Source organism: Apteryx rowi, unplaced genomic scaffold, assembly GCF_003343035.1.
Source record: "Apteryx rowi isolate R43461 unplaced genomic scaffold, aptRow1 scaffold_283, whole genome shotgun sequence".
NCBI classification, from domain to species: Eukaryota; Metazoa; Chordata; class Aves; order Apterygiformes; family Apterygidae; genus Apteryx; species Apteryx rowi.
This window is the reverse complement of record NW_020449230.1, coordinates 545754-572499: the sequence shown is the minus strand read 5'-3', so window position 1 is coordinate 572499 and position 26746 is coordinate 545754. Positions and strand designations below refer to the sequence as shown.

Genomic DNA, 26746 nt, shown 5'->3' with positions numbered 1-26746 from the left:
GAAGAATGGGCAAATTATTCTCTTTAATCACAATGTCAAGGAAGTGCTATCCTGCACCACCCCATTTTGTGTACAGGCAGAAAAACAGCAGCAGACCCATCCTTTGATTTTCCATTCCATAAAAGTTTTCTTTACCCCCCAACCTCACTCTCCATTAAGAGGAGGCAGCTGAAGAATCAACACACATGATAACTCCCAACTGAACCTCCAGCAGAKGCCCAGAACCAAGAGTCCGTGCAAGCGTGCCAGCAGCTCACTCTGACGTCTTCCAGTTGGTACCTGGGACTCCCAGGCCAGGTGTGCCATCCCCCTGAAGCACGAGTCCGCCTGGTGCAGAAAGCTGTGCTCATAATACACTTTAAACAGTAGGTAAGTGAACTGCAACCTCTTTACTCACCTCACATGATAAATATCCAAGCTACAAGAGGTGATGTTCTGCCTGTTTTTGCATCATATTTGCTCATTTGTTGCTATTCTGTCCAACCCTATTCCTGGTGACTGTTCCAATGCTCTGCCTGCCTCCCTGCAGCTGGTTAGGGCCTGTCCCCTCCACACTGTCAGATTAACCTGGCAGGGAGACACAGTCATGTGCTCTTTAGTGGCACCAGCTGATGCAATGAATAGAAACACTGAAAACAATTCCCCCTGCAAAGTTGGGGATACATGAACATCATCACTGGCAGCAAGCTTCACCTCTGCAGCTGATCTTGAGAACTTGCCTGATGATATCAACATCTCCATTATGGCTGTGCCCCCCACACCTAAGAGTTGCAAAGACCTAATTGTATTTGGTTTGGTAAAGTGCAAGACACTGCAGCAACAAAAGGCTTATTGGTGCAACCTCATATGAGAGATGTATGTTAGTAGAGACCTATGTGCCTTAAGAGCACCTCTAAGTGCTTTTCAGGGATGCTGTGAGGCCACCAGAAGATAACAGCAGATGGAAACTAGACCAGACACTGTGGCTGTGCTCTCAGATACCCAACTCTGTCCAACCCTGGAAGCACTGGGGAACACAGAGGAAAAAAAACCAGCCTCCTTCAGCCACAATTAAAAAAGGAGCCAACAGCAGCTGCTAGTGTCTTAGATCATTCACATTTAAATCTACCATACATCCTTACAGTGCAGTTGCTACACAGCAAAGCATAAGGCAGATACGTCAGACTCATCCAGTTCATAACAGGGATTGGTATAATGATGGCACACCTAACAGCCTCTTCGTCTGAAAAGGAACCAATCTATCCTCTTCCCTCCCCACTCCCGCCCCCACATTTCATCATGCAGTAGATTGGTGCAAGTTCAGAGATGGCATCGCTTTGAGAGAGGTACTGGAAGCTCTAGGTGGTAATTCTTCTCAGAGAACCTGCTCGGTGCTCGATGAGGAAATGTCCAATAACCTCCAAGCAGCATAAGGGTTGAGTTCGTCCTGGTCTCTGCAAAGTGCCCACACATACAGCATTCGCAGAACCTTGTCCTGGAAGGAAAACGCAGTTGTTAGAATTTGTATGACGGTCACAGACTTCCCACATCAGTGCTGACCAGGAACAAGCTCCACACTTCCTCCAGAGATTGCTCTCGTTGAAATTTTGCTTTCTGGATACTAAGCCCAAAGATCCCAAATAAGGATAGGACCTGCAACATTTACTGGGTTGTGGTTATAAACTCATTACAGTCAGGAACACAGACACTTTTGATTTCTGAACACAAAATTAGGATTTCCAAGTATCTGTGGAGGGTGTACATTAACTGACACCACTGTCAAGCTTGATAATAGTTTACTTATTTTCAATATAAATTTCTGGTTTCAAACTCATTTTGACTGCTAGGGTGTACTGYTATCCATAACTTAGAGCTTAGACTCTTCCCCACACCTATAACTCTGCCTCTCCCATACCAGCCTGTATAACTGCTGATCAGCTGCATCCACAGCTATTACTAGGTCTCACACTTCAATAGGAGCAGCTGGAATTATCCAGAAATTATAATCATTGAGTCTGAGGAGAGAGAGAGAGAGGATAAAAATCATCATTTATTGATGAAAATCAGGTCTTACCGAGCCTAACCACAGTTTTATCTACAACAAACACTAATTCTTCAGTCAAATCTTTGCTGCACAAATACAATATCTTCACCACAGGAGTTTACAGGCTATGAAAAATAGCTGTAAGATTTCCCCTGCTTGATACATGTAATGAGAACACTTGCAGTTTTGTCCTTAGTAAGTGAATAAGGATAAAAAACATACCTCAGCACATCCCGAGTCAATCACTCAGGTCTTAAGAAAACAAATCCCTGAATAGTCTCTGCAGCTACTGGTGACAAAGTCTCTGCAGCTCCCAGGAAAGGGGTGACACTACCTACCTATCAGACAGAACGGGCTGCCAGGAGAAAAATCTCATCACCTTTCTAATCACAGAGAGAATCCAACATGCTCCTGTTTATGGGCAGCCAAAAATCAAGCCACAGAAGCTAGCTAAGTAACAAGCAGTCATACAATTTTCCCTTGAATAGCCAAGGTCCCATCTAAATATGAAGAAGATGCTCTCTTCCTGGGTAACTGTTAGCTCTGCTAATTGATTCTGAGTTAAGTTACAGGTGATTTGTAACTGCCCAACAATGATTCTCACTGGAAAGGCTGTAAGAGCACTGGAGCACTGCTGCAACCACACAGTTATGAGGAGTGCTGGTTTATGCAAGCCCAGACCGAACTGAACTGTTTGTATCTGGGACCACAAACACTGAAGTACATTTATAAACATAGCAGGTATCACTGATGGGCAAAGGAAAGGTTGTTTTAGTAACGCTGGCATATATTTTGATATTAGTAGGTCTTAGATTTCAGTGAAATATAAGCACAAATCCAGTATTTTCTAATATACCTTAATTATAACACTAAATCAGTTACATTCTCTAAGAATTCAGAAGTTAATTAGAAGAATTAGAAGATAAATAATTTACCTGGAAAAAGATTTTGTTACTCTATCTGCACTGAAGTCAGATAAACCAAGGCCAAAGATACATCCGATGAAGAGAACGACTAGGAACAAGTACTTGATTTTACAAACTCATTTCCAGACAAACCAAACCAAAAAAACAAAAAAAATTATCTGACTTACTTCAAGGGAGTTATATTTGAACAGATTCAAGAATGTTTGGGATGGAACAGATGTATAATGTGAATAGCATTAACTGCAGAGGGACAAGTATTTCCCTCAGATAAGGAAGTGTCATTGAGGGATCAGACTGAGCATTGGCTCAATTCCCAGACGTGTACTTAACTACTATATTTTGATTCAATGTGTGAATCTTTATAGGTTACAATTTAGGTATAGAAATGTGAGGGGGAGACTTTCTGTACCAGTGCAGTCATTAGAAACTAATGCTTTAGAAATACTGTGCATCATAAAGCCATTTTTTCTTAATGTTTCAAAAGCTTAACTTGCTTTAGTTCTGGTTGGAAGTGTTAAAATGAAAACGTGAGTCATGCAGATGTTTGCGATATGTAAGTAAGAGGAGCAGAGGAGAGAAGAAAAGAAAAACAACAGAACACTTGAGTGCCTGAGAAAGCTGGAGAGCTGTGAATCCTTCAAGAAGGATCTTCACAGCATTCATCAGGCTACCAGAGCCTAAACATAACTCTGGATTATGAAAGGCCAAGGCATCCCAAGCTCACAAAGAATGTTTTTTAATCATTGTTTCCTTTCATTTTTTGGCTTGTTTTCTAAGTCTTCACATTTATTTCTTTTTTCTTGTAAAGAATAAAAAATCCTGCTAATACATCAAGACCTCTGACTTTGGCCAGTACAAGATACCGTATGGTAAAAGTAAAACAGGATTTGTAGCAAGCAGGTCCCTGTGTGACTGACTGCAGGGAAGTGTCAGGGGTTTCCTGGGACTCAGCTCCATCTGGACTTGCTTGTTCTCAAAAGCCATCAACAGATCTAATCCTTCATGAACTTGTTCAGCTGCGGTTGAGCTAATTTACACTTTCAGCTTTCACAGACCTCCGTCACAGTAATCACATTCTACATGAGTGAAAACACTGTCCTTTGTTTCAAGTTTTCTGCCTTCATTCAACAGACACTACTTGTTCTGGTGTCACAAAACCAAAGGGTTCTCTTATTTGGCACCTTCATGGCAACCTATTTTACAGCCCTTTATCCATGTTTATCTCTTTTCCTAATTCATTTGCTTTTTTAATGGATACTCTTCCATGCCTCTCATTGCCCTGATGACTCTGTAATTCTTTTAATTACACTACATATGTTCTTGAATATAGGGTTTCTGAAGGAAGAACAGCAGACCAYCTTAGAATTGCTGGTGATCTCAGAACATGCACTACTAAACAAAGAGCACAGCTTTCTTCCTGAAAATGAGACRTGATGAAGCATAGAAATGTTTTGTTCCCGAAGCTGAGAGATTTCTGGCTTACTGATTTGGTGCTTTTATTAACAGGGTACATCTTAATCCTGAATGTACGGTGCATGCTGCTGCATATAGAATGCTGCATACAGAAACTGAGACAGCAAACATCTGTGGACTCCCAGAGGTGGGTTTCAATCATGGCTATGCATAGAAGATAAAATTTCTCCTTTAATCCCACAGTCTACTACGAGAAACAGCATCCTGTCTCAGAGTCCCTCAGGATTCAGTTTTAAAAAGATTCCTCTGACCTCCTAGCACCGCTCAGTGGGCTGTGTAAGGCTTAGCTTCCCCAGATTGATCGTGTGGTGCTCCACAGGGATCTCCTGCATTTACTACCAGAACACCTGGCCCAATTCCTTCACAGACTGCCCACTCTCCCCCCATCTCACCAGGGGTGAGCGTGCAGCACAGCAGTGGGAGCTTGAACAACTGCAAACTAGGTAATACCGCAGCAATTACTAGCACATGATTTCTATTTAGAGAGTTTACAATCTGAGGCTCTTTTTCCCTAGAAGGTCATTTGTTCAACGCTCTGCAGGAGCAGCTCAGCAGTAACACCAAATCATAGTTACCAGCCAGCCTGCATCTGACATTTGATTAAAACTAAAGTTTCATTTCCTATGGAGAATTTTAATGCATCTCCCTGATTTATTGCTGCTCCAGAGAAATCAGACAGCAAATGGACTTTGATATCCTGTTTAATAATTATCACATCAATACCTATCTTCTAGGATTGGAGAAATTTAATGCAAGAAATCACTGTATCAGCTGTTCTGCCCCCTGCAGTCAATGTGACAGGTCGTAAATCAGTCCAGATGGGCCCCATCTTTAAAATTAGTCCATTTCTTGCAAACTAACAGTCTGGACTAAAGAGAATGGTTGCAAAAGCCAATATTTATTAAATGCATGCATTAATTTTAATGCAAGTCTGCTAGAAACGCCCAGCTCCAGACTTCTCACAATGTCACCCATTATACATCATTAAACTACTTAAAACATTGCACAGACACAGTGCAAGCCAGAGCTGTCTGGAGAGCCAGCCACTCAGGAGCAAAGGTATTCCAGAAAAAAGCACGGGCTCGTCCAGCATGCCGTGTCATTAACTCTGGTAACAAGCATATTCTGTGGTTAAATCTGAAAAGCTCAGTTTAGCATCAGTCACAACAGAACCTGCAGTCTAGGACTTGCACATTTAAAAGCTAAATCACAGTGAAGTACAATCCACAGAGACGTCAGATTTGCTGCACAGCAGTCACTCTACAAAACACCTCTTGTCAGGGTTCCCATTAGAAGCCTGTATCATAAATAACATTTAATACAAGTGGATATGGGAGAGTTCCAGGAAGAAAAGGCTTGTGACAGTGTAAGACATTTTGTACCAGCGCTGCAAGGCAGTAGCAAAAAACCTGAACTCCCACTTCCACTTGGTTCCTGTGATTTTTCCCCATCTCCAACAAACAACCTAGTTAAGTAACTCCAGCTTCTGCCCTGTTTGTGCTCAGCTCTTACGGGGCCCTTCATGAAAGGAAGAGGGGGAGAAAAAAAAAGAACAGGATTAAGTGGAAGCTGTGTGATGGGACTTTAATATGTAGCTTTCCAATCCTGTCCCAGAGAGCACTAAAGGAGCAGAAACACAGGTGACAAATGCGCAGACAGGGGAGAGTTGGCCAGGCAGCAGCAAGAGGAGAAAGTGCTGCTGGTGGTCACAGCTCCGGCTCTTCTCCTCCCCATGATCTAAAATGTTCCTTCTAGGTGTTTGCAGACTCTTCTCACTTAAGATAATTCTCAATTAATGGGTTGTAACACTTGTTTCAAGAGTCTGACAGAAATAAATGGCTCATGCTGAGCACCACTAAACACCTCACCCAAAAGAGGCAATATTATTCATATTTACACTCTCCACCAGGTTTCACAGCCAGCCAATCTTGTGTCAGCCAATTTAAGCTAATTTTCTTTCAGACTTGCATAAGGTTCTCAAAGGTTTCTCTAGAGTCTAGCTATTAGCACATCTGGCCCAGGATAACCTAGCAACCCACAAAGCAACAACAAGAACAACCTGGTTACATGGGATTAATCTATCTATCCTCCTTAGGAAGCTAACAGTCGCTAAAGGAAATGTATGGAGCACAAGTGAGAGGTTTCATGGGGTTTATACCTACCAGTTACAATCTCTTTTCTAGCCATCTATTTGAATACACAGAATATATCATCAGTGAAGACAGATGCTGTATTTGAGTAGAGAAGAAACAATTCTGCTACAGCCTTATCAAGACAGCAACCCCAAGCAGCAGAATCCATTAAAGCACCAGCCCTGCTCCTCTCCGCACGGATAGGAACAGAAATGCTCTTTTCTAGGCTTCAGCAACTACTGGTGCTTTCCATACCTTTATCTAGCAGCTTTGTGACGAGACTGACAAGAAATACAGCTGGAACAGCCTGCAAGAACGAGTTCAACTGCCGCAGTTTTCTAACTCTCTCCAGATTTTCACTCACCTTTTGACCCCTCCACCACTGCCAAGAATATTTTATTTTAGTCCAGTATTTCCAAGGGTCTGGTAAGACTGTAAAACCCAGTACCCCATGTAACTGCACGACAATATCTTGACCATGGGTGATGACACCAACCAGTCAATGTATATGTACAGGCAGACACCCACTGTTTGAGATGCATTGCTCTTTCCCTGGTTTTCCTCAATTTTACCTGGGGCTAGAGTTGATTTCTTGGGTCAATCATTTTCATCTGTAAATATTCAGATGATTTTTCTCACTTGATTTAATTACTTGGCAAATGTTTATGTGAACACATGCAAACAAGTCCATGCTTTCTCCATAGTGCTTTGTGGTGAGGGGATGTGAGCCAGCTCTGGTCCAAAAGCCACAGAGCCATGACTGTAAAGCACAGAACGAAGCTGATAACTCTGCTGTAGATAGATTAACTTTAGTACAGAGTAGTATGGACACTTATACTGCTTCCAAAACAGAGCTTGTCCATTCTTCCCAGGTCTGGAAAACAGGCAAAGTCTTTAACCTATTCATCTAAAAAAGTTTCTCTAGCCCTACCTATTTTCTCTTTCACTTGTGTTCAAGTCACCTGCTTCATCCTCTAGCCCTGTCTCCTTAGGACCTCTAGGAGACACACAAGCAGACTAGACACCCTTGCAGGGCACAGCTTTCCCGTCCGCTGTGGGGGGGACCTCAGTATTTTACAGTGCAATTCATGAAATGGCAGATTAACAAGTGCATGAACATCCTAAATAACAACAACAGTTCGTATCACTATGCATTTATTCATTTGACAGCCTTCTTTTTAATCACTGACAGCTCACAATGTTCTAGTGGAGACTGTGAGGCACCAAGGGTCAGCAACACCAGACTCCTGCAAAAGCTCTAACAGCAGAGAAAGCACATTCTTGTGAGTGAATCATATAGAACATGGATAAACAAAATGCAAAAGCACTACAGACTGCCTTAAGGGATTGCTAAAGGGACTGGATCCATCACAACTGAGATGGCTAGTAGGAAAACCCAGAGAAACCGTAGAGAGCAGGTGAGCATCACTTACCGGATCACCTTCCACCACTTCCCCTTTCTGGTTCTTAACTACCATCACAATCTGAGCCTGAAAAGTGATAATTAATACTGGTCCCTGCTCCATCATCTTCCCCATAGCCAGCTGCAAAGAAAGAAAATTCTGTTAGAAAAAAGAGAAATTCTGAAGATTAATGTAAAAGCATCAAGTATTTAACATAACTGCTATGGCTTGACACAGCTAACAGTGCCATTGCCTCTCAAAGCTGAATCTAGTCACTTTAATCAGGTTATATCTGTTCTGTTGATACCGCCGCTGTAGACATTATTGTAAAGCATTTTCCCCAAACCTTTCCCTGTGCTTAAATACTTTCCAAAAATTGTTCTCAAAGTTTTCATAGTTTTTCCTATGTTTAAAAATTTGCAAAACATGAACAAGCTCTATTTTAAGTATTTCCAAAGTAGAGACTAATAATAAAAGAAATCACGCTCTTAAGAAACATTTCCCAAAGAAAGCATACCAAATGAAGCTTCTTCATTTGCTTGTAAATGGATCTTTAACATGAAACTGTACTGAACTAGCTAAAGAGAACTAAGAAGGAGAAAGACTTTAAGGTGACAACTTTTTGTTTGACAGGTTTTTTGTTCTCTATTCCAGGATCACCCCGTTAAATCTTCTAAGAACTTAGTAGTTGAAACACAATAAAGAATGGAAATACAATAAAGAATGGAGAATTTTGTTTCCCAAAGCTGTACTCTTAAAAAATACAATCCTCTTTCTGCCTCTTTTGTAGGAATGTAGTAAGCTACAGAATAATATTTTTTATCATGCTCTTGAGCAACTCTGGAGTTATTGGGTATTTTACCCAAAGAGTTGATCATACTACCTCAGACTTAACAATAACTTTTCTGTATATGAGATGCACTGTTTCAAAAACATTGCATTTCATCACATAATAAAGAATGCCTCACAAGAGAGTTACAAGAACGTGCCCTAATTCACAAAGGCACGTTTCGAACTTTATGCTCRCACTTTGCTGCCTTAAAGCAAACAGTCAGAGATCAGTACCTACTTCTCTGGCTGACACAGGGTAAACTATGAGTAGAACGTAGGACTGCAGTGAATAACTGTGTTCATTCAGGCAAGAGGACAGAACTCTGCTAATAACTCTGCTATTTTTGATAGGACCGGAGGTCTAGGAAAGGAAGGTATGCAATTTATTCTCCCCTGAGGAAAGCTCAGCACTTCTGTAATGCCCCTTTGCTTTACCTACTGAAGGAATCAGTTCTCTAACACTGCAATAACTCCCACCATCCCAGTCCAGGCTGGATTTATGGAATGGGCCCCACTCATTCAGCAGTGTGCAATCTCCTTCCACCCAAGTATCTAAAACTACATCTCACAGCCCTTTGACAGACCAATTTCCATGACAGCCATTTTATATTACACCACATAGCAAGGGATAATTTTCTGACAATATAAATTGCACGTGTGTTTCAGGGAAGAGGGGGACCTCGTCAGTGATCAGACTATATCCTTCATAGGCACCAAGATTTCCACACTGGTGTTCCTCTATTATTTTAGTACTATGAACTCCCAGAAAACCTTCAATCAAAACAGTATTTATAATACTTCTCTCAAATCAAGTTAAGAAACCCAGCTGCACAAGTTACATACTTAAAACCACATTTAGGCAGCTAAACAAGTAGCCTTAAGAAGTATCAAGGATCCAAAATTTAACTTAAAGGCAATAGGTGTCTAGTGAGGTAGCAAACTAGAGTGCTTAAATGTGTACCTGGCCTGTGAGTTCCGATGCAGATATTTGAAAGTCTCGATTTTAATATCAATGCTGCAAACTCTGCAGCATGTCAACTCATTTAAATCTTCTAAATATTCTTCTTCAATGAACTACTTTTTCTGGACAAGATCATTCAACATACTACCATATATCTTTTCTAGGGAAACACATTTAAAAATTTAAATGTACAACACCCTTTATCCCCCCTTTCTTGCAACACAGACAGTATAGTAAGAATTGTACCCATTACATTCCATATCAATCATTTTGAGGCTAACAAGATGTAGTTTTCTTACAAAATTTCATGCAAACATATAGGCATCCAAAACAAGTTAATAATGAAATGTCTTTCCAGCCACGACTCAGAATCAGTGCGCAGCTCTATACTAATTAGCACCCACAGAGGAAATAGCTTATTCAGTGTGCAATAAAACCATGTCTCCTAGACACTAACTTAATACAGAAAACCCTTGATTTAAATAAGACACTTTAATTTAAGTATGTCTCTTACTTCCATAGGTTTAATTTTGTTAGAACATGTTATTTATTGCTGAAAATAATCAAGGGAATTGCAGATGCCACAGAAATTTTCCTGCTCACTTGGCACACGCAGTTAATTTCCAGGGTTGCAGAAGAGGTAAGAACGACTTCCTCTGAACCCCAGATGGAGGAGAGAAAACAAAAAGCCTATCAGACAACAAAACAACAAGGTCTTAAGAAGAGTTAGCTGTGTTAGGAGGTGCCCTGTCTATTAACGGTAGACAATTTTCTTTCTCCCTGTGAAGATACATGGTCATTAATCAACTCAGCTCCCATAGTTCTTTTGCAGGGCTACACATGTCAAACTCTTCAAGCCTCTTGCTGTAGAGAATTTCCTCAGGTGTTTCTGAAGCTCTCCTGCACCCACTCCAACTTCTCAGTATCTTTTAATAACGTGGGCACAAGAAGAAAGAAATTCCGACAGAAAAAGAAAAATCACCACAAATAGTCCTCTTTTCAGCACACCACTAACAGTCTCCAATTTTCATTCTCTTGTCATCCACTGCGGCTGATGAATTTTTCCTGACTTCTTGTCTTGCAGGAGTGTGACTGATGGTAGACAACATCTGCAAGCCAATATACCCCAAAACAGCCAGACCAGCACTCACTTTCTGGACAGCATCCTTTTATCACTATCCTCCATCTTCACCTCCACTTGAGATCTTCCAGCTCTCCACTTCTGGCCCTTGGACTAGATCACCTGTGGGTATAGACCCCCCCATTGCATATGTCTAACTGTGTTCTCTGTTCCTACAAGAATGACTCTGCTTTTGGCTTTATTAAGGTACATTTGTCTGAATGGATTCAGCTTATAATCTTAGTCAGGATAACCGCATACAGCTCTATTGTCAATTTTTACAAGAATAGCAAGAATGCTGTTCTGTACATCATTTACATCTCTATCAGAAAAAAAAAATTGTACTCCTTTCCAGATTACTGGAAACAGATGAAAACATTGAACAGTGTCTCACCCAGTATCAGTCCCTACAGAGCTGCTTAAAAACATAGCAGTGATTGCCCATTGACAACTCAGTTGACAATTCAGCAATATATTTTAATACAAATACTTTGTAGCATCAAGTCAGATGTCTTAAAAATTGCCAGTATGCCACAAGCGCCTCCTTTTCTCTCCCAGCTAAATTGACCTCTTCAGAAAGTAAGATCAAGTCCAACATGAAGCTTTTTTCTCTTTGAAGTCCACGAAAACTGGCATTAACCATATTACCATCCTTCAATTCTTGAAAAATCAAAGCTTGTTTCAGGTATTCAGTTGTTTCATCAGGGAATGAGGTGAGGCCATTCAAAGCAAACTCTCTCTTGGTCACTGAGAGAGTTATATGAGCCTCCTTCCAGTCTCCTGGAATTTCCCCAGGTATTTTGAGATTAAAGTCAATCAGTAGGCAAGAAATTTCTTCTTTTACAACTCTTCAAGGACACTTAAATCAGCAGACCCGTTTATCATTGGCACAGGTCTAATATCTTCATTGGTTATGAGTGGAAGTACACAGTATAAATATACTATCATACTCTGTTCCAACAGAAACATGTAGTGAACATTGCTACCATTGAGCTAGCACCTTTGACAACAAAGGTAAACTGCTGTTCTGACTTCAGACTATTTTCCGTGTGTGTTTTAAAGTGCTATTGCGTAGCTGCCCTATTCCCCTCCTCCCCTGACATATCTCCTTTGAGGCAGAGCTGGCTATGGAACAGGGAAGGGCTGATCAAAGGTAAGAATTTCTTTTTGAAGATGCTTTTGCCATTGAAGGAAAAAGATCTGAAGGGAAACTTGTGGGCCAGTGACAGATGGAAGTATGAAAGTACTACTCTAGACTTACTGCTAAGTACAAGAGTAACAGTTCTGGCTCAATAAAAAACAATGTGGAGAGCATTAAGACTGTGCAGACGTTTGGCAAGAATCCCCAACTACCAACACTGATCCTAACCAGGCCATGGCTTCACTCACAACCATTACTTTCCTCCTCATCAAGAGCCAACAGCAGTTAAGTCCCTCTAATAGCCATTCCTGCATTGCATGACCTTGAGACACAGAAATATCACACATTATCATCCAAAGTAAGCATCAACAAAGTCCTTCATGAAAACACTGGGTCAGTGCTATTTGCCTTTATTATTAGCCTTTCTAAATCTATACCCAGATGATTAAGACCAAGGTGCCCTGGCAGAGAGGGGACAAATGACAGTGCTGTAATTTAGGCTTGATCACACAGTAGGGAATTACTTCCTCAAATCTGCCCCCATGTGCTCTCCCTTTCAGCAGTGGTGATCTGTTCCTCTGTTAGCAGAAAGAGCAAATACAAGAATAGCATGAGGCAAGAAACAGCACTCACAGCAGGAAACAAAGCAGGAAAGTCCTAAAGTTATGAGTTTCTAATTCAGCCCCCAAGGTGAAGTACAGAAAAGGACACTCACATCAATGTTGTCAATGTCCAGAATCCTGGAGTGGAACTGGAGACCCATGGTTTTGGCTTGCTGGATTGGATGAGCAAGTTGACTGTAAGTCTAAATGAAGCAACAAACTTGTGTTACACGTTTGAATTTGTTCTGTCATAAAGAAAAAGGGATTTTTTGCTTAGCAAGAACCATCAAAAAAGACAAAAAAAAGTCATTTTCTTGCAAACGTGCTGAATACTTATTTATTGCAAGATATCAAACAGCTGTATCAAATGTGCTGGGTTCCACATAACTAAATTCTCACTAAAACTCCCCTCTCCACTGGGCATAAGAGGAGATCCATCATTCACCACAGAATGTGCACACTGAGTGCACCTGATAGCCAAAGCACTCGCGGCTCTGATTTGACAGCAAACGGGGAGAAACAATCTGGGAATCAAGCTACTTTCCTAGTACCCAGCCAGACCCTGGAGGCAGCCCAGTATTTCCTGGCTCCTTTGCAGGCACACACACATATGCTTCATTATTTACGCACTGAGAACTGTTGTCAGGAATAGTGAAATTTTATTTGCCTCCAGCATTATCACAGCATTCTTGGCATCTGTCAAACAAACATGAGGCAGTCCCTACCATGCCTCATGACCACAGATCTTCTAACCCTCACCACAAGCATTTAGGTGCAAATAACTTAAAGAAATATACTGGTCAAGTCACTAGACTGCAGTTGGAGTTACAGAACAGGAATTCTAGGGAGAGTAGGCAGCGACAGTTCTGTGAACCACAAACTATACTTAAGTTTGTGGGCAGACAGTATCCTGCAGCCTGGTTGGATACTTGCCACTGTTTTAAGTTTTTGTCTTACTGGTTGGCATTCTAACATTTTAGCCACCAGTACCACACACTTAACACTTATGGGCTGATTCTGTGCAAGAGCCTTTTTCTCCTGGACACTCATTAATGAGACTCTCATTCTCTCCCTTGGCTTATTTTACATGAGTCTCAACTTATGAGCTTAATTTACAATTACAACCAACTTAGAAGGGTTTGCCTTGTGTCTTACGCATTGCAGTAAACTTGCTACCTCCCTTTACAGATTTGAGAGGAATTCTGTGGTGTCATTTCAAAGGCTGCTTGAACCAGTAACGAACTTTCTTTACTTTCAGACTGCTTTAAATATCTTACACTTACATACTGCAAAATTGTTAGGAAGACCTAATAGAACAAACCACCATGAAAATTTTAAACAGAAAAGGTTTCCTCCTCCATCGTGTGTATTTCCAGCCCTCTGGTGGTGGTGATCAGCAAGGAGAACATTCACTTTAAGCAGTTAAATTCTTTAGAAACAAAACAAGTACGGCTCTGTGTTGCCAACAGCACAATTATTTTGGAGCAGATTGAAGATTGAGCAGAATAAACATCCTCTTACGTTTAAATGCTAACTTCAGATAAGGATCTACTTCCATGAAGTTAAGTGTACAATAATACAATCACTGAATCACAACTAATTCATATACACTGTGTTTCAGGAAGTGGATGCAATACTGAAAATCTATCCCAGTAGGAAAACAAAACCACCATCTTAACAGTAAATTAAATTTTCTGCAGTCAGATTATCCAGGCTGCGGATTATCTGTGCTGCAAATTCATACAAATTTGAGCCTGCCAAGATTATTTGCTGGGATACTGCAGTGGAGCTGCATTTATGTACTAGCTACATGGACAGATCAACTCTGCAAGCAGAAGATCACCACCATTTCGGATCAGTTCAGATGTCTCTGCACCTTCTTCCCCCGTATCAGGAATGCAGAGAAATGCAACGCAGACACAGTCAATGAATTCATAATCATAGCAGTGCAGATGGCTTGCATCTCTCTTAACAAACTTTCACAAGACAGCCCAGTGCCAAGACACTCAAATGGTTTCAGAAAAGTCAGGCACGCCATGGCAGTGCTAAGCCTATGCTAAATCAGAGCGGATAGGTGTGAACTGGTGCCGCTGAGGCACTAAGGTGACTGTGTGTCATGAAAGCCCAAGCTCCAGGTTGCAGGAAAGCTCATTAGCTCTTGGGGACTTTCATACCAGAGCTAAATCCAGAGCTAATAAGGTCTCTGGAACTGAGAGCACACAGTGCAGCAATTCTCAAAGGCTCTGCAAAAGTCCATCGAAACCCAGAAGGGCAGTGCAAAACTGGAGCTAGTTAAACTGGTTTAGCTCTTAAAACAGGCATTATGTGTCTCTGTAAACAGCTTTCCTCCATTATCCAGACTATTTCAGAAATCCAGAGTGTAAACTTGGCTGCATTAGTGTTTTGTAGCATGAACATGTTACACAGGGGAGCAGTCGGGCAAAGCAGGTAAAGCAGTGTCACAGATACACGGCTGGATGGCTTGCAAAGAGCGCACAATGCGCCTACTTACACAGGAGAATCCTAACCTTTTCAGACATTTCTAGTAGCTCTACTTACCGCTTCATAGCACCAATCTTTGAGGATATCAAGTTCTCCAGACATCATAGCCTAAGAGAGAAAAATCAAATAAAATATGAACATTTTAAAATGCCTCCCATATCAGAGTTGAAATATCAGCACTTTCAGAAGCAAACTACTTTAAATCCTACATCATCTTGTGAGAGTTTGAAACAGGATAGGAGCAGAATGAATTACCAAATAAAGGCAAACAGCCGTAAGAACTTCTATAAATAAAAAGATACCAAGTAGAACAGACATAAATCTTTAAGTACTTAAGATACAAGCTATCTTCAAAGTTACTTTACAAAAGGTCACCAGAATGCACACTGCCCAGAAGTCCTGAGAGGTGGGATCTAACAGCCCAAGTACAGGACAGATGCAGATCCTTAGTTTTCAAGAAGGCAAAAAGTCAGGGAACACAATGAACAGAAGAATTGCATTGCAACTCATGAAAAGATTTTTCTTTAAAACACTGTGCAATAAACACCTGAAGCTTATAAGACAGACACTGTGAATTTACCAGATTTCAAAATAAAGTTACTTGTATGTGGCAGGATGTTTTTCAATATAATGGCTATAAATCTTTATACTTGAGGGCATCAGTAAGCTGGCTGCCTACAGTTGGAAAGAAACTCTCCTACGAGAAGTACATTTTCCAAGAGTTGAGAACACATTTTTTGCAGCTTGCTTTAGTGACATGGCACTGTTAGGAGTAGGAATTGGACTAGACTGATCACTAGGCTGATTTACTACAACAGGTCCACCTTATTTCCCTATAGACATTACAGTTCCAGTCACATACACACAAGTTAGTCACTAGAAAGGTAGCAGTGACAAAACATAACCGTACATCACTTTGGATGTCTGTATCTGCAGGCATCGTTCTTTTTGACTCATCTTATGCTCATTACCTCATGACTAGGAGCATTAAATACTTCTACATGCTTATTAGCATGTATCAGTTTGAGATATGATCTGGCAACATCATTACACTCTAGTGTATTGTACGGTAGGATGAATAAATAAAACTTTGTTCTCTATTAACATCCATTTCTCTTCAGAAGTCTCAGTTTTTCCAATCTCATACAAATCTCTCAAAACATGATTTTTGCTATCTATCTTTTAATCCCCTACCTTCACTTTGTCTTTTCAGACATACTGTGACAATGAGATGAACTACACACGTTCACAGTTGAAGTCACATCCTTAATCAGTGCTATCTTTTGAGTGTTTTTGTACCCTAGTCTTCAGAAACCTTAAAGTTTCACAAAATTTCTTGACTAGTGCCAGAAACATTTTCACTGAACCATTTGCCATGACCTCGTCTTCTTCCCAAGCAGTTACGGATCATTTAGAATCCAGTAGTGCATTTGCACCAAATTCTTTCCTTCCTCAATATTTGATATCATCACTAGCCCTGTACTGCTCATTAACCTAGTGCAGTTTGATTCCTCAAATGCGCATACGATTTCTCATGGGAGAAGAAGGTCAGTTGCTTCCCAGGCCAGAAAGTTTTTTGCTACGCTATTAAACTGTGTAACATGATTTGCAACCAAATTGTGATGCAAGATCAAGCTTCCCATTCCCAAGGTTATCTCATGTAGGATGTTATGCTAAGCTGGATGCTTGAGAAGCAAATGCTGTCCCAGCTTTTAATTTTAGCATTAGAAAACTAAAAGCAAAATCTGCTATGCTGTGATAAAGGAAAAAAACAAAACAAATGCATCATACTCTGCCTCCACCTTACCTCCAGGACATTGGGGATTATATCATTCTCGCATTGCTTTAAAAAACGATCTTTGTCAAAGGATGGATCCACTTTAAGTATCTCTGTCAAAACCTCAGACATTTCTGTCTTCGAGAACAACCCACCTGATAAAACAATTCAGTAAGACTGGTGATATGACAACTGTTGCCAAAAAAAAAAAAAAAAAGGAGAAAGACAGATTTTTGGTTATATAACAGAAGAAAAAAAAGAGTCGCCTGGGAACAGCTATAAACTGCACATTAGGTTTGAGATTTATCCCGTAATAGCACTTGTCATTGCATTACATTGCACTTCTGATCCAGTAACAGGTTGCTACACTGCATGATACTGGATAATGATCCATGCAAAGTACTATAAAGCTCCAGAATCTTTCCCAAAGGTTAGTAATACATTGAGGACAACAGCACTAACAGCCATAGGAACAGAGCTAAAAGGCTAGAGATGCATTTTCACAGCAAGGATGAAACATTACCTATTAAGTCAGTGACTTTGTCTGTGACAGCTCTGGAAGCTCGAATGAAAGCATTATCACTTTCATCATACTTCATTTTCATTTCAAAGAACCCTGAAAGGAGAGAAGACATGAGTAGCAGTGCCTTTTCACTACATTCCTGAACTGGGAACAACATGCAGCAGACTGTGGATTTAACCTACTAGTTCACTTCTAAATCTTTTCATTGATTAATAAGTTTCAATTTCAAAAGCTATGTTTCTCCTTATCTTCCTACCATGCTCTTAAATATTAATAACTGTCACCACCTATGGGATTAGTTCCTTTACACATGAGTATTAGGGTTCCTGTAGAGAACAGGGTCCCGCCAGAATCTTTCTGGTCTAGGAGAATGATGGTTTCTCTCACTTTAACTGCCAGAGCCTCTGGACTTGCTTAGAGCAGTAACAACCCCCCTTGACTCAGTCTGCTACAGGGAGCAGCAGAATGTAGCAATGCGAAGCCAACACCAGAAAGCGTACCTGGAAAATCAGAAGTAGACCTTAAAACTTGTCAATTTTTGATAGAATAGCAAGACACTGGTGAGGATGCAGTTTTTAAGCACCTCTGTGTACTCCTCAACCTTGAGGAGAAAGCAAGCTGAGCTATCACAAAAACACAAAAGTTACTGAAGGGGAAGGAGAACTCCTTTTCCCCCTAATAAAGCAGCGTCTCAAAGGCAGAAAGAAGAGCAAGGGCAGCGGGGAGGAGATGGGAAGCGAAGCCACTTAAACAAGTGGACATTGTTACAACAAAATCACTGTCTGTCTCTGAACACCATCGGATGAACCAAAGAAACTGCAGTAGTTAGTTGTGGGATAATGGGCCCACAGGGAAGCTTCTTCCGACCACATCAATTAACAATTGGAATGCTGCCCTGAAGCGTATGCTCCTTCCAAAAAATCACACCGTGTTCTTGGTACAGGTGGCACATAAAGAGAGAGCACACACTCTAGAGCCTGGTGCAGCCACATCTTCAAAGCTTCCCAAATTGTGAAATTACAGTCTGGGAAATATGCACAAAAAACAGAGAATGCACAAAGAGCTCATGCAAATGGCACAGGATTGGAAGATGCAATATGTGGAGAATCTCAGGAGCTATGAGTGTCTCCTTGGAAAGATTAACACATGGGACACAAAAACCCACTCCTGGACACTTCCCTAGGAGCTCTGCTTTAAAAGAAGGTGAGAAGAAACAGGGTCCAAATTTAAGGATATGATCCAGTTTTATACAACATTTTTTTTTCCTTATTTACCCTGCAGCTACAGGCAAGGATTATTTTGATTTGCTGAAGGATTCTGGTTTCAGACTTCTTTATGCCTTTCAGAAACATTAAGCATCTAGATAACCATCAAAAATTATTGCCCACTGCAATACCGATATCCACTATTTTTATGTTTTGAAGTAAAAATAGAAAGGAAGCGAAGTTCCACATATCCCAGAATTGTAAGCAAGTGATAGCAGAAACCAGCTCACTGAAGACAAGACTCTTCCTCACCTCAAGCTTGAGGTCAGGAAGAAGAGATCTCCCTGCCCTCTCCCTGATAACAGGCATGCATGCCCTGGCCTCTTCCAGGAAAAGCAGAGGTCAGTTCTCTTTGAGCAATAATGAAGGCAAGTTTTGATATCTACAAGGAGCTTTGATATTTTATTGATCAAAGGCAATACAAGTTTGGGGGGGGGGGGGGGTCCCCAACAGAGATGGAGCAGCTTGGAGAAGCTACAATGTTGTCAGCTACGCCTACTTCCCATTCACACCACCTCACAGCAACAGCTACAACAACAACAAAAAAACTGGCCATAATTTGCATTATGTTGAGACTAGTTGGATCTGATGCCATCTGTGCAACACAACAACAATCGGATCACTGAAAATAATGTGCTACTCCTTCGTCTTTGGAACACTTACTGTTGAAGACCACGTTGTTGTCCTTGAAATCTTTCCACTGCTGATACCATTTTGAATCCTTATGCAGCACCACACCCATAGCCTCCCTAGAAAAAGCAGAAGACATGGCTACTCATGAACACGTACTTAATATCTGAGTGAGAGTAAAAAACAGGATATACTGGTGAGCATCACTGCAGCATGCAGTACCACTGAGGCCGACACGTCGCATACAAGATACGTGACTTAGTGGAGCAAGGCAGTACAGAGAGGAAAGGAGCTCAGACTTGGTCCTGCTAAACTTAAATCAATAGCAAGATGTTAGAACTGAGAAAATATAACGCATGTGCAAATAAAAATGTCATGTCAGAACATTTTTTTCTTAATGCCCAGCTTCATTATCATCAACATACGGTGGAATTTTGCTCCCATATCTACCTGCTCTGCTAAGTTGTGCCTCACCCCACAGCCTCACTTCAGCTCTCAGATTTTACCCATTCCTGACCTGCAGTTAAATTTTAAAACTTTTATCAAATTATACAGAGAAATATTCACCCTAAATTACATCCAATACTTACTCATTAGCTTCGAATATTCGCTCCTCTTTAATCCTCTCGCCTGAGAATTCTTTTCTTTTTCGTAGTCGCTCTGGACGTTTGTAAGGACCTGTCTGCCCTAAAACACTTTCATCTATTTCCTTCTTAACAGTTTCTACTCCCTGAAAGGGAAATATTCTTATTAGGGCGATTTACCTTTCACAAAACTGCAAATCACTTCTATTTGAAAAAAGATGCAACACCACAGGTTATTCTCCTCTCTGTCTACTCAGCAAATGGCTCTTTGCTAATGCATATGGAGAAATACACCAATATTAAGGCCTTCTGCTTAAGAAGTTAACAGTTTGGGACAGCAAACAGACAGTTCTATCTGGATCAACCTGAAGATAAAACAATAAAGTAGAAGGCACGGACACAGCCAAACCCGATGGCTGATGAGGTGCAACCTCTACAGGCTCTCTACAGAGCTTAAATTTGAGTAAGTTATGTTAGAGGAAGGAAGGAGTATCAGCTCCCAGCAGCTGCTGATAGAACAGCAAGATACATGTAAAGGAAGAATGATTCCTAGCATCCACAAAGAGGGGAGAAGAAAGAAAGTCTTCAGGAAATCAGCATTAGCAGCAAAACCATCTGAAAGGTCAACAAAATCCAGGTCCAAGAGACAAGCTCAAGCAAACAGAAGTTTTGCTTTTCCTGAAACACATATTTTAGAAACATATTTTAGACTTCATAGCAAAAGTCCACACATCTCCCAGCTGAGAAAATAGCTATGAAGTAAAGTGTTTTTTGCCAGAGAAAAGGTGCAGAAAAATCACAGTAGCACAGCTTATACTAAAGGAGAGGTATGAGATATTCTCTCTCTTCGATGAGGTTACATCAAGAAAAACAACTTGATAAATCTGGACTGATATACACCAGAGCACAGCTACTTCCTTAATCCATACTTTGCTGAGAGGAAGCCACATCCCACTGTAATGACTGGAGGGAATTTTGTTATACACTTCAATAGGGATTGGGACTAAAAGGCATTTTTAATGTTTCTGCTCTATCTTGGCTGCACTGCTTTTATTAATTTACTGAACTTCTGAGCATTAGTTCCTCTAGTGACTGTACCTATAGAAGACTTGTTTCACAAGAAGTAGAGTTTCCTATTATAACCAGATACACTCAGGCAGAAAGTTGTTTTATATACACTCTTTCTGTACAGCTTTTTCCCAAGCTGCATGTTTATTTAGGACATGTAGTTTATCTAGCCCAAAGCACCATGTGGCTTTATGAGGACTGTTAATTTTAAACTTTATTTTATGCAGTAATTTCCTGGAGAACGCTCAGAAGTGTCCACCACAGCTTTGCCAGAATAAGACATCCTCTCCTATTAAAGTCAATGTGATTTCTTCCTGAAGAAAGTTACAACAGTGCTCAGGAACTAGACAGAATAGAAGATACAATATGAAGAAGAAATTGGACTTCAAGTGATTTTAAACATCACAGAAAAGCAAACAAGAAGCTCTGAAGTTCAGTCCGTTCCTACAGACTATAAAATACCGTCTGAGGGATCTGGCAAAGAACTGAACAAAGCACGAGCCCCCGTGGATACTACCCAGCCCTAGACTATCCAAAAAAATAAGGCACCTCCTAAATACTGTTATGGCTAGAGGGGGCCTTTAGCAGATGACATCCTATTAGGAACACAGAAAGAAGGGGACTGACACGACTGATGAGGCTGATAGTCCATCTGGCCAGGTATTCTCTCCTACAAAGGCTAAAGCCAGATACTTCAGAGGAAGCATGAGAAACCAGTGAGGAACATTTCTTTTTACACTATTTGCCAGTTGATTGGGTGATGTCGAAACATACAAGGGCTTATATATTTTCTAGAAAATTAGAGCTTTAGGGATGCCAGCTTGTCAATCAGTAGTTCCCAAGAGCACCACCAGTACCTGTCTACAGAAGCACAGAAACAGAACAGAAGCACAGAAACAATTTTTACAATATCACATTTTAGCAGAAACTCAGCTACTTCAGACTTGCCCTTTTCTTGGGCACCTGAATGAATGCTAGACCTGCAAAATACAGCTCTTTAACCTATCAGTTTATTCCAGTGGCTCACAAGCAGTAACTTTTTATGGCAAAGGTCTTGCTCTAAGAGTTTTGCATTTAATTTTAGACTCAGCACAAGCTTGCACATAACTTCCATGATAATGACTTGTGTCCACAGGACTGGGCCTCAGGGAAGCAAGGCACCCACGTATGTACCTGAGAAATAGCTTTGAAGGCTGCTGTCCTGCCTAGTTTCTCCCCTCCTTTTGTCACCGACTCTGCAGACTGCTTTGCTGTTTTTGCTGCTTCTTCCACACCTTCCTTTATCTTACGGCCGATATCACTCTTACTTACTTCATCCAAACTCTGCAACAAAAGAGGAAAGAAGAGGTCATAAAAAACACTGGTCAAAACTCCTTGAGTAAGTCATCTTTGAGTGCTACAGACATCCCAATGCATACCCAGTAAGACTAAGCAAGCCTAAGGTGAATACTCCGTTACGTGCCACAGGGGAGACTTATGGGGACACAGCAGCCAACACCTCTGTGCAGAGCAACAATTTTGGCTAGTCATGAGACCACATGCATTTGCAATAACTGCTATTCATACATTTTAAAATTGTTGACACTAAAGAGAAGGACCAACAATGCCAGAGTTAAAATACTCTAACCCTTTCCTTTTTTTTGTGTGAATAATTCAGATCCACACAAAACACAGTCTTAGGACCAAATTGCCTCAGGAGAAGGTTCTTCCATGTTATGTTTTACCTCTTTAACTGTACCAGTTATTTCTTCAAGTTTCTTTTTAATCACTTCTGATGTCTTCACTGTTTCAGATTCAATGGTTTTCTGTGGAAAAAACATGCGTGATATAACTATGAGAAGAAAAAAAACACTCAATCAACAACAGTTTAGCATATAGCACACCCCATTAACACTGTAATTTAGGACAAAAAAGCCACAGCTGCTCAGGCCTGAGTAGAATTAATAGATTCATTTCTCTTCCTAGCATTTTTTTAAGGTAAATAAACAACACTTTCTCACTACAAAAAAAAAATAATCAGAATATAACATGTTCTTCGCTGATCAATGCAATGTAAACTAACAGCTATTCTTAAACATAGGAAAAAGGAATTAATGAACAAATTTAACAGACTGAGCAGGACAACAGCTCGAAATGAGTGAGTCAGGGATTCAGAGCCCAACAGTTAATTCCATCACAACTGACTTAGAGAGCAGGTTAGAAAAAACTTTACAGTTCAACTGAAGAGCAAGTAGATGGCCAAGGTGGTTTTTTTTTGTTGTTGTTGTTTTTTTTTAAGTGCAGAGAAATCTTATTTTGAGTGGTCTGACAAGCAGTTTTTTTTTTTTTTAAAAAAAACCTATGTCTGACAAAGCGCAGAGGAAGTGCAATACAAAGCAGTAGTATAAATACAAAGTAATTTATTGCCAGCTTTTGGTTCCCTTCCTGCCCTGAACTGCCCTATGTTCTTATGGAGCACACAATACTCAAGTAAACATCAGTACTTCACTACTGCAAGTAATGCTCTTTTTAATCCTTTAAGATTACACAGACAGCATCTAAATACTGACAAAATTACATTCAAGGTCTCATTATTTTATCTGCTCATTATTTGGGAATCTAAAGAAGGATCTGCTGGAAAGATTTTCCACCAAAAAAAAAACAAAAAACCCACTCTAAGGCATTGATTGTACTTGTCAGTATTTCCAGCCAAGCAGAAGTTCGTATGAGAACAGGCATGCTGAGCTGAACGGAACAATTCATTTGCACAAAGACTGAAGTTTAACATYCAGAACAGTAATAGCGTAGTGACTAGGCAATGAAAACATTGAAGGAATTCATGGGACTTACATATTTCCTCCTCGCTTCTCGAAGTGCATCAGATTCTTCTAGCTTTTTAGCTTCATCTCGGAACTTTTTAATACTTTCTTTCATCTCTTTATTTTTTGCTAACTCCTGTTTGATGTTCTCCACAAAACCTGATATAAAACCCTTTCTTCCTCCAGAAGAGTAACATCTAGACTAAAGAAAATCATTACATATTGCAGAAATCAAAGAGACATCAAATTGAAAAAGTATTAAAGACAGAAGGTGGATTTACTTAAGCCAAGCAGCGTGTCACTTCTAGTGTATTTATTGTTGTGGAAAACATATAGCCACCTTGAAAAAGCAGCACCTTACTGTCATAACAGCCAAAGGTCTAACACACTTGTAATGTCTTGTGACATACATCTATATAGCCATGAAAAAAGCTGTTTCTCCTCAGGCAGTTTGACACTAGCTAGGCTTGAAACAGTTGTTGACAATCAAACAATTTCTATGGAAGGTTTATGTGGTAGGTGAAGGAGTTATTGGAACACCACTCCTAAACTCTGTCACTTGTACTCAATTACTAAGAAAATGCTTGGATTCATCATCTTAAAAAGTTGAAACTTTCACCTAGAACTGCTGTTCTCAGAAACATATCCACATCTAGTAGATTCAGTACTTTGATTGTCAGGAAAACACTTTCAGCCTGAAGTAAGAAATTCAACCATTAACCAACCTGATAAAGCTCTAAAACAGGCCTGCTCATTCTATACACTGTGCTGCTGTAGACTGCGGGAACCGGGTACCTTCCAGATATAAGCCATATGCCACTGACAAGACATTTCTGCAATCAAAACATAAAATTAAGTTAGCACACAATACAAGATGACAGCTGGCTTAAAGAGCCAAGAAAGAAAGGAAAGAATATTGCGAAAAGACAACATTCACTGGTCTTTAGGGAACAGATTGTAAGTGCTGCCAGGAAATATTTGCAGGCTGGCATGAGAGGACAATCCATAACAATGCTGTTATATGTTTAAACAGCGTTGCATCCTCTTAAAGTTCCTTTTGATAAAACCAGAGTTGCAGTCCAAAATGGGCAATATACTTTTCATCATTACTTGGAAAAATATATGTGCTGCACAGAAAGCTGATTTTATGAAAACAGTGATGTGAAGGTAAAGCCATCCTTTATATGTAATCAGTAACTGGCTGAAACATCTGTTCATGATGAGAAGTATACTGTTTTTCTAGGAAAACTGGCTCCAAAACTAACTACCCCCGCCCCCAATTACAGAGGACAACCAGGGCCACTCTGTGCATAAGCTTTGTGCTGCCTGGAGTCAGAGAAACATCTTTTGCCCCAAGACATGAAACAGAAAAGATGCATTTGAAGTCCACATACAGACTGTTCACCGAGAAATTTTGCTGCATCTTGCTGACACCACAAGCTGCAAACTCTTGTATCACATAACTCATCCTTCAGTTCAACGTCCTATATTGACAGCAGACTGCACACAGCTCACAGCTTCTTGTCTTAGCTCACTCCAAATGATCTGTCAGCACCCAACTAGCTCCTCTTCCCCACATTCTGGGAGAACCTATTCAGCCCATCCTTGGCCTCCAGTCAGGCTAAACCTGGAGCTTTTATCTCAAACTAACCTCCTGTTCTTGAAGGGCCTGCATTACCCAACTCATGCAACCCAAGCTGCTTCTCTATAAGACCATCTCTCAAACCATTCACCCTAAAAAAACAAATATGGGCAAATTAAGTCCTATAGGCCTTGCCAGTGGAAACTTTGAAAAAACTTTGTAAGCCGAGAATATTTAGTTGTGTCCAAGACTAGCAATAAGGTCTTTATGTCAGGCTCAAAGCTGTTGAAATGGTGTAAACAGCCACACTGTCCTGTCCTGTAGCTTCAGTGAAAGCACTGACAAACAGCACAAGCCAAATCCAGAGCTTACCTCTGAGACAAAGCAATGGCATAACTGCCCCACATATCCTAGTGGCCCAAAAATATGCTTTGCATTAACTCATTGGTTTCCACATTTCTAGTAAGTCACATCTTTTAAATTCAGCTACCTTTTATTTATTTTCCCTGCAGCTATAACTAAGCTTTGTTAATTGGATTGCTGAACTTAGAAGTACCAAGTTTAAATCAAAGAAGTAAGCATTCTCCACAACCTATCATCAGGCCTTGCTGCTCAAATTATCACCAGGTCCAGGCTTTGTAGCATGCAAGAACAAGCTAGATATTATATGAAAAACTTGAACATCTGTATTCTTTTAACTGTGAGCTACATTAAAACCTGGGACATACTGCCTAGTAGACTTAACAGATCACTGCTCTTAACCAACACACCAATTTCTTCATTTGCTCAGTATTTAAAGGGAAAAACTTAACCCCAAGTTTTGCTGTGGGGAAAAAAAGAGATCATCAACAACCTTCAAAGGATATCAAACTCTGAAGTGGCTTTTAAAGTCAGAATCTTAGCATTCAATTCATACATCCACTCATCTTCTCAGCACAAAGAAAAAAAATCATGTTTAACTTGAACCTTTGTAGCAAAGAGCATCAATAGAGCAGCCTAATATTGCAGACGGCTCTGTTAAAACTTTCTGGAAGCTCAGAAGGCAGATGGAGGCTAAACAGACTATTTTTTCTCGGGTAGCTTTCCAGCAGCTCAAATTCACAGTGGGGGCCACCGCGCAGCATACTCGAGCTAAAGGAAAGGAGCGCGCAGGGATGGACACGGGAGCGGGGAGAGAAGCCAGCGCCCAGGCCCCGCCGCCCCGCAGCGCCCTCACGACAGCCTTCAGGGAAGGGCTCGAGCCGGAGCCGAGCGAAGCAAGTCCCGGTGCCGCCCGAGCGAGCAGGGCAGGGCAGGGATTCGGCAGCCGGGCCGCCTCCCCCGGCAGCACCCGCCGGCCCGGTCCCAGGCGCGCGACGCGCGGCACCGAGCGCTCCCCGTGCCGGCCCGGGAGCCGCCGCGGCAC

At 40.9% G+C, this 26746-nt stretch overlaps 1 protein-coding gene across 1 annotated transcript; it reads right to left on the bottom strand.

The window, feature by feature from the left end:
* On the bottom strand, positions 1–25222 carry TIMM44 (translocase of inner mitochondrial membrane 44). The gene is made up of 13 exons (XM_026068915.1): positions 25154–25222; positions 24485–24592; positions 23791–23961; positions 22686–22766; positions 22135–22284; positions 19900–20039; positions 19343–19428; positions 17415–17507; positions 16922–17046; positions 15172–15222; positions 12726–12815; positions 7988–8098; positions 1–1474 (listed from the first exon to the last, which is right to left on the bottom strand). Exons 2-13 carry the CDS (start codon positions 24512–24514, stop codon positions 1355–1357), a joined length of 1248 nt encoding a protein of 415 aa, XP_025924700.1. The 5' UTR covers positions 24515–24592; positions 25154–25222; the 3' UTR covers positions 1–1354.
* Positions 25223–26746: the final 1524 nt, after the last annotated feature.

Bases quoted from the DNA above. Each gene is read 5' to 3' on its own strand.
- TIMM44 (XM_026068915.1), bottom strand. From the start codon at position 24,514: ATGAGCAGGCCTGTTTTAGAGCTTTATCAG. The intron at 15,223-16,921 runs GTAAGGTGGAGG...TTTCTCTCTTAG, and splicing joins TAATCCCCAATGTCCTGGAG to GCTATGATGTCTGGAGAACT. The intron at 1,475-7,987 runs GTAAGTGATGCT...TTTTCCTTCCAG, and splicing joins AAGTGGTGGAAGGTGATCCG to GACAAGGTTCTGCGAATGCT.